The sequence below is a fragment of the Neltuma alba genome, unplaced genomic scaffold (genome assembly GCF_004799145.2).
Source record: "Neltuma alba isolate B1F8T4 unplaced genomic scaffold, ASM479914v2 tig00010384_pilon, whole genome shotgun sequence".
NCBI lineage: Eukaryota > Viridiplantae > Streptophyta > Magnoliopsida > Fabales > Fabaceae > Neltuma > Neltuma alba.
This window is the reverse complement of record NW_021635287.1, coordinates 417880-426484: the sequence shown is the minus strand read 5'-3', so window position 1 is coordinate 426484 and position 8605 is coordinate 417880. Positions and strand designations below refer to the sequence as shown.

The 8605-nt window shown below is 35.3% G+C and overlaps 1 protein-coding gene across 1 annotated transcript; it reads right to left on the bottom strand.

Moving 5' to 3' along the window:
• Window positions 1-5022: 5022 nt before the first annotated feature.
• On the bottom strand, window positions 5023-8269 carry LOC114756300 (uncharacterized protein At4g04980-like). The gene is made up of 9 exons (XM_028945233.1): window positions 8237-8269; window positions 7817-8008; window positions 7613-7708; window positions 7383-7521; window positions 6172-7306; window positions 5935-6100; window positions 5700-5864; window positions 5456-5608; window positions 5023-5352 (listed from the first exon to the last, which is right to left on the bottom strand). The coding sequence occupies exons 2-9, from the start codon at window positions 8003-8005 to the stop codon at window positions 5182-5184; spliced, it is 2214 nt and encodes a 737-aa protein (XP_028801066.1). The 5' UTR covers window positions 8006-8008; window positions 8237-8269; the 3' UTR covers window positions 5023-5181.
• Between the last annotated feature and the right edge of the window lie 336 nt (window positions 8270-8605).

The window sequence follows — 8605 nt, the reverse complement described above, 5'->3', positions numbered from 1 at the left end:
GAACGAACTCTACTGGTTATGAGTTTCATGCTTCCAAACCTACGTTTTTACCATTTTACAGATGTTTTTAATTGTTTTCGGTCATCTCCCATGCAGACTACTATCATATAATAGTTGGAGACAACAACAACAAAAAGTTGTAACATCCGACGGTCATGGAAGTAAAGGAAAACTATAAATAACACACAATCATCATAGACAACTATCATATTGAATATAAAATAGGATTTGCATAATATTTGAGAGCAAATCTGAAGAAGTGCCAAATCGTAAGGCACACAGGGAAAGAAAAAAAAATGGAAACACAGAATTGCAGAAAGAAATAACACAGGCTCTAATGCCAATCATGGTGTTCGGGCATACCTGAAGTGTCGAATAATCTCATATTCAGATAGCCACGCGTGGAAGTCTGATCACGATAATGGAGTCGGAATGGATGTTCACAGCAAATGCACCTTTTGGAGAATGAGAAAAGAGAACGCGGGAGCGAAAAAAGGCAAGCCGATAAGTTCAGTTTCTTAAACTGATTCAATAACTTAAAAAACAAAACTTCCACCCCCGTCTGTCCTTATCCATAATTTGAAGAAAAATTACAAATCACCATTTGAGACCCACAGGTTATGTTATTCGCATTAGAGCCCCAAAGTTAATGGGGCTTGGGCCCAATCCACCAAGGGTAGACTGTCCCATTTTCCTACATTTTATAACCATAATATGTTGTACTGTTGATTGTTTATCTTATTCTTTTATATCATGGTTATGTGACAATAAGTGAGGAAATGTGAAATAAAGTTTGTAACCCATTTTCTTAAATTACCATAGTAAAGATGTTGACATTCCTATATTGTGTTAAGTTTCATAAGCTTCTAGATAAGGTGTTACAAAATACCATTCTCAAGTTCTTACATCAATTTAATTTCCATTAACCATGATTTTCACCAAAAATCCCAATTTTACAAGTTTTCATAGACATTTGTCTATTTACGATTCAAATAAGGCTTCGCAGGTGAAACAACCTAAAGTTGCACCACTTTAGTGCAATCCTTGGTTTATTAGTGACCTTGACTCCCAAGGCATTGGATTTGGTCAAAATCATCTTAGTAAAAGAAGATGGAAAATGAAATATCCTTCTATTTACTCCCTTAAGTAGGTATCTAGAAGCGTTACAGTTCAAACAGATCACAAAATAAGCTTGTAGATTGAAAATTTAAAATTTGTTTATCTGGTTACTATTCACTTATAAATTTCAGATTTTTTGTTCAACTTTGAAAATTCATAACTAATTATAGAAAAATCATATTGAGTTAATCTAAGTCCCCATTTAAAGCTCTTTAAATTCTCTACAGGAAAAAATATAAATTTGGACTTAACCCTTATCAATATGTGAAAATTTACTGTTCATTTGGTAAAAATTGTACTTTCTAGTTTCTCTGCCCTAACTTTGAGCAATCATAACTCTTAGCACACACACATCCAAACCAAAATGAAGCATCCTTTATTAAACCCCTTTTAGTATGCGTCTGGAAGCATAACAATTCAAGCGAATCATGAAATAAGCCCATATATTAAAAATTTAAAAGTTAATTCTCGGGTTACTGTTCTCTAATAAATTCCAAATTTTCTATCCAAATTTTAAAATTCATAACTAATTATAGAAAAATAGTTTTACAATTGTAGCTCTTAGTATTTTAATTGCTAGCTAACTCCCAAATCATTTGAAGTGAGGAAAGCCTAACTCATTGTGAGAGAGGAACATTAATATCATTATTAAGCTCTTGTGTTTCATTTCGGTCATTCAACTAAATCAACCATTTCAGTTCATTCTAAAAGATAAAATTCATAAACAAGTCATTTAAATTCATTTACAAGTAGACAAAACATAACCCCCCAAATTTGTTAACTTTACATACAGTTTACTTAGGTAATCATTGCATTTTGGCTCCCTGAAGTGATATGACCCAGATTGTGCCACTTTATTGCATATTTCTTTCTAGTTATTTGTTTTGAATGCCTAAGGTGACTAAAAGGGAGTGTTCAGTCCCTTCATCAACTTTTCATTAAAATAGGGAGGAAAATGAAGAAAAAATTCGTGCATAACCATACCCTTGGCTATTCCTCTACCTATTTTATGGTTTTACATCGTATTGGGTACTTTTTTGGGCCCTAACTTATCTGGTAACCTTGGGACATGTTCTGACACCTTTTCTTTCATCACAATTAACCTCACATGGCATTATATAACATGTATAAAGAGGAAGTGATGCTTTTCCCTTTGTTCATTGATTAAAACATTAAATAATACTTATTTCAGAGTAAATTTGACTGAATTATTTCTATCAGTACATGACTTCAAGAATCTATCTCTGGGTACCAATACTAGATTTTCATCATAGGAAATTTCTCTAATTTTTCTCAGGTCAAAAGCCAACCCATAAACCGTTTATTTTGACTTTCCCCAGATAGTGTGTAAAGAGGCTTTAAATTTTGTTACAGCCAATCTTTTCACTTTTGGGGGACGAAATTGTTTTTAAAACCATTATAATTCATCAAGTATTTATTTTCCATTTATCTCCAATTATCTAAGGCCTCCTCGTATTTAGATAATTTAATTTCAGCTAATATTTATAATTAGCCAAAACCTTAGGAATTCATCAATTTGCTTCAAGGGTATTTTGGTCATTTTCAACCCCATACGGGTCTCAAAACCTCATTTCCCTTTTTTTTGGAATTTTCTGAAATCTTTCTAGAATTTTCCATCAGTCTCTTTTCAGCCTGAAACTTTTCAAATTTACAATTAGGTCCTTGCTTGGGTTTAGCCTAAGGAATAATCTCACTGAGGTTTTCAGCACAACCTTTGGCCCTTAATCATCTTTAATTCCTATACTTGAACCCTCAAGATTTTATCGAAGTCTCTAACTTACCTGTCTCAAGATTTCATAAAACTGTTACTTTGCGATTTAGTACTTGGGATTCCTCTTGCCTTTCCAGGAAACTTTTGGAGCTCTTACCAAAAAGTGTGTAATAGCCTGCCCATGTCAAACTAAAATTGGTATTTCTAGGCCAAAAATCTGGGATGTTATAGTAAAACTAAGAGAAGTGGAAGTGGAATGGTGGAAGATGGAGGACAATGTGAAGGAGGAGAGAAAAATGAATGAATTAGGCTTTGGATTATGTAGATATCCGATAATTTTGGCTAGGTTTAGGTCAAAAATAGGTCAAAAACCAACAAAAATAGAGCTCTAAGTCCAAAATGCATAATAGCAAAATATGACAGATTCACCGTGGCGAAATGCTTAAATAAATAGGCTATAAATTTTGTTAAAGCCAATCTTTTCACTTTTGGGGGACAAAATCGTTTTAAAAACCTATTATAATTCCTCAAGTATTTATTTTCCATTTATCTCCAATTATCTAAGGCCTCCTCATATTTAGATAATTTAATTTTAGCTAATATTTATTATTAGCCAAAACCTTGGGAATCCATCAATTTGCTTCAGGGATATTTTGGTCATTTTTAACCCCATACGGGTCTCAAAACCTCATTTCCCATTTCTTTTGAAATTTTCTGAAATCTTTCTAGAATTTTCCATCATTGCCCTTGCCAGCCTGAAACTTTTCGAATTTATAATTAGGTCCCTACTCGGGTTTAGCCTCAGGAATAATCTCATTGAGGTTTTCAGCACAACCTTTGGCCCTTAATCATCTTTAATTCCTATACTTGAGCCCTCAAGATTTTATCGAAGTTTCTAACTCACCTGTCTCAAGATTTCATAAAACTGTTACTTTGCGATTTAGTACTTGGGATTCATCTCGCCTTTCCAGGAAACTTCTGGAGCTCTTACCAAAAAAGGTGTAATAGCCTACCCATGTCAGACTAAAACTGGTATTTCTAGGCCAAAAATTTAGGATGTTATAGTAAAACTAAGAGAAGTGGAAGTGGAATGGTGGAAGATGGAGGACAATGTGAAGGAGGAGAGAAAAATGAATGAATTAGGCTTTGGATTATGTAGATATCCGATAATTTTGGCTAGGTTTAGGTCAAAAATAGGTCAAAAACCAACAAAAAAAAAATAGAGCTCAAGTCCAAAATGCATAATAGCAAAATATCACACATTCACCGTAGCAAAATGCTTAAAACTAGTCTTCCAAATTTTTGGGCCCAAGTTGTTCCTTATTTGGGCCTTTGCACCTCTTTTCTTTATCTTCCAAGATATCTACAATGTAAAATAAGCCTAAAAAGCATCATATGTCCAAGAAACAAACTTAATCAATGAGTAAGTGCAATTTATATGATGAAAACACTAAACTTAAACACAATTTCATGCAAATACTCAATGACACAAACTTAACATTAAATATGCAAATAAGCCCAAATATCATGCTAAAAATCCTCAATTAATTTAAAGAAATGTATATTAAAATGAGTGCAATCAGAATTCTAAAGCAATTCTTTTTCTAACCATGATAATCCTTTGTATTAGTTGTACCATTTTAGCATCATGTTTGGCTTTTTTAAACTTGAATGTGTTTCTTTTTTTTGTTATGGTAGTATTTTAAATGAGTTTCTTTCTTTTCTACTATGGTAGTGTATAATTCTTTTTAAATGGCTAAGTATTGAGTGGTATGAGAAATTCAAGGACATTTTAGTTAATTGCTAAAATGCATACGTGCAATTATATAGTCACATATAAAATATGGACATTTGTTGTTTTAATATTTATTGTTGTTAAAATAAGTATGTGCACTTTAAATTCACCTATGAACTGTATCTAATGGATATAAACAACTTGACATATGTTTTATACAATATTCAATACCAAGAAATAGTGAAATAGTTATATAAAAATAAGCTAAATTATATCTAAGCTTTATAGTTTGCATTATGGTTTCCTCATTCAATATAGAAAATGCTAGCCAAGATTAGCACCTATCAAAAATTATATTTCATCTATCAATGCTCTGCAAAATTAGCACCTATCAAAAATTATATTTCATTTATCAAACAATTGTAAAATTTACAAAATGGCTTTAAAATTAAGAAGGGACAAAATATGTTTGTGGTGGGCATGTAACAAGAACCTCACCATGCATGTTTATATTTAATTTAATCCAAATATAAGAGTGCGATATATATATACACACATATTTGTCCACATCACAAAATGGGCTTTAATTAATTTGTTATTGCGATAGGTGGGCAGCTTCTATTGCTTCAGCTAGTTCTCTTGTTAGCCTGTCCGCTCGTTCATCATGTCCACCAGCAAATGTGTAAACCTTGAAGGCAAATTCAAATGCCCGCCAAAGTACTTTGACATATACCTCACCGTTTGGTGATGCAACTTCGCGTCCCTCCTGTAATAAGCAATTAATCAAGAACGAGTTATATTTGCATCTTAATTAGGCAAAGATGAATTAATTAGTGGCATTGGAAAAAAAAATTAAACCCGATAACTACCTTAAGTGCTAACATCATGCAATTAGAGGAAAGGTCCACCATGGACTCCTTGATTTTGACGATGACGTGGAAATCAAATTCGATGTTCTGACTCTTGAATTTCTTGGACTCTTCATCTTTTGTTCGCTCTAAGGCATCTATTTCCTTCTTGATCTACATGCCACCATGTTGGATTAGAAATAAAAAATTATACGGAACAAATTAAGGAATAACATGACACAAAAAGATTGAGATTTTGAAGTACCTTGTTGAAATAACGTTCAACCTTGTCCAAGAGCTGAAACAGAGGAGGCACTACATTCCAATTTTGAAGCTCGATTTGTATTAAATTCAACTTATTGTAGAGTGCTGCTGCCATTCTTATAGCTTCCAACTTCCTAGTAGGAAAACTTTCAAACCGCGATAGCACCTATATATACAAGATTAATGGTTATGAAGGAATCATCAATATCATATGATAGTGAATTATCTAATCTCACCTGAGATTCATCAGTTAATTTCTCAAGAACATATTCAACCTCTCTATGGAACTTGATCAGTTCGGTCATATCCTTTGTCTTGAAATTAGTAATGGAAGGACCCAGTCTTGTAATATCTTTGGCATAATTTTGAACATCTTCTTCTATTTGTTGGAAGTATGATGATCTAACAAAAATAGACTACGATAAGATGTGGCAAAAATAGGAAATCTATTTGGTTGATTTTGAAAAGCATACCTTTTAGTCATCTCTGCAAGAGCATCAGCCATTCCTTGTTTACCTCCGGCGCTTCCTCTACCTCCAATAGAATTCTTTCTTCCCCCACCAGATTTTCCATTCAAGTTAGATCCTTCCAATTTGCCCTTGAGATTTCGATACAGATGACCCAAGTGTGCTGACCTTTTCAATTTTGTAGTTACTTTGGGACGTAGGCTTTTCCCTGCTCCAAGAGGGGGTGGTGGTGGAGGACCCACGCCACTTCCCCTTGGCATTGAAGGAGGAGGCACTGCACCTAGTCCAGCCTTCAACTGTACCGGTGGCGGTGGTGGCGAAGACGCATTTATAGCACAAGGCAATGAACGTGGAGCAAGAACCACTTCTTTTTTAGATTGTACAACTAGTGGTGGTGGTGGTGATCGTGATGGTAGTCGCGACTGATCAAGAGCTACTACCTTTTTAGGCATTGATGGAAGAGGAGGCGGTGGTGGTGGAGGGACTGTGACAACCACATTTGGATGCAATATTGCCCGTGGTGGCGGCGGCGATGGTGGTGGCGGTGGAGGTGAGGATGCTAAAGGTGAAGATGGAGAGAGAGGCAGTAGAGGTGGAGATAGAGACAACTTAGGCACTTGAATAGGTGAAGATGGAGAGCGAGGTGGTGGAGGAGTTGGAGGTGGGGATGGAGGTGGAGGTGGAGGAGACAATTTAGGCACTTGAAAATGCTGCAAGAGAGAAGGTGTGTGGGCCGCTTTATCATTCGTGTCCAGGTCAAAAACAAGATCTTCTAGTGCATCATCTGCAGAACTACTGCACATATCATCTACTTCCTCTTCTGTCTTGTTGCCAATGGGGAGAGACAAGTGCTTCAAGTGAATAGGCTTCAACTTTCCCAATGCTTGAACTCTAAGAGACCAGAGAGGGGAGATAGTTGGGCCGCTAGAGGGAAGAACAGATTTTGGAGTGACAGGAGAAGAGCTACAAGAGAAGCTACTATCTGAGAAGGTATACGAACATGGTGATTCCATTGTCGACTTCCCAAACGAGCTGCCTCGTGGGCTTGACTCGTGTTCCTCCTCCTTCCCCACCTCTACCATTTCAAACTTTACACATGCCAGCTGTATCAACCAATCCAATATGACCAACACACTTTTACCTGCAAAACTATAATCACAACTAAGCATATAGACCTCATTCTACAGTCACACGAAATTTTAATTAAAGTAATATACCTAGAAACATACCAAGTTCTTTAATATTGCCCTTCTCCTTACACGGTGGCAGCTCAAAATTGACATTTTTCATCCAATCATTATTCATAATCCAAGACTCTCCAATAGACTTCAAAGCTTTGCGGAAGAAGGCTAGAACCTGGTGGAAAATGTTATCCAAATTTTGGCATTTATAGTCAGCAATAGTTTTACGAGCTGATCCATAAAAGTGTAAATCTTTATGGTATAACCTTATCTATTGACTTTCCCTTGATGTCTGACACTTGATATCTTAGAACGATGGCAGGGTACAGCCTTTGTAGATCTTCTAGGGTTTTGACAATCATCTGAAATGCGTATATGGGAATTCAAAGGGACTGGATCAGTCAAGATACTGCACTTAAATATGTACATATTTAAATATATACAAGCATATTGGAGAATGGATCAAGCACCTCACGTAAGGGACTAGAATTATTACAAGGATCTAGGTCCACGATGTCCCTGAAAGCTAAGACCTTCATTTGGATCTCCATCATCAAAATCAATTGGTCAGACTCAACAAATGATCGACATTCTATACTGCTTTCCCGCTTTCGAATTTTTGATATTTTCTTGTTCTTCGAAATAGTTAAGCCTCTCATTGCCTATAAACATAATTATAATGAGTGCCAATGATACCGTTATTAGATACCCATTCCTAAAAATTAATTTTAAAATTATTCTCTATATGCATCAGACTAGGAGTAACAGGATGAGGAAGAATTTCCAGGTCGAAAGGCATCAAATCTCGGTTCTCTAGTTCATTCATATTTTGCATATATTTGTTTCGAACAAAAAAATCTCAAAGCAGAAAAAATGAAGCAAAATTTTACCTCAAGCCCACATGGCTTACGACGGAAGAGCAATGGCTTTAAGCCGCACAAACCCACGTTAATCATGTCGTGATTGTGCGAAACAAGAGAAAACGACGGAGATTCCGATCAAAAACTTGACAAAAAGCATACGGCCATGCTAAAATATTATTGTTCTTGGCCGGTTTTATAGAGGAAAAGAATAAATCATTGTAACAAGTATTCTAAATACAATGAGAATGATTATGAGAGAGATATACGTTCAATAGATTCTGGGAAAAAATGAAATGCAACAACTCTACTCAAACGGGGCGCTAATAGGAAAATTCAATACATGCCACGCATTTGGGGTTGCTCCTTAATGTATTCTGGAAACTAATGAATTTTAAT

Coding starts and splice junctions, on each gene's coding strand:
- LOC114756300 (XM_028945233.1), bottom strand. CDS start 8,005: ATGAGAGGCTTAACTATTTCGAAGAACAAGAAAATATCAAAAATTCGA. Junction 6,101..6,171: donor CTTGCAGAGATGACTAAAAG/GTATGCTTTTCA, acceptor TATTTTTGTTAG/ATCATCATACTTCCAACAAA. Junction 5,865..5,934: donor AATTAACTGATGAATCTCAG/GTGAGATTAGAT, acceptor TTGTATATATAG/GTGCTATCGCGGTTTGAAAG.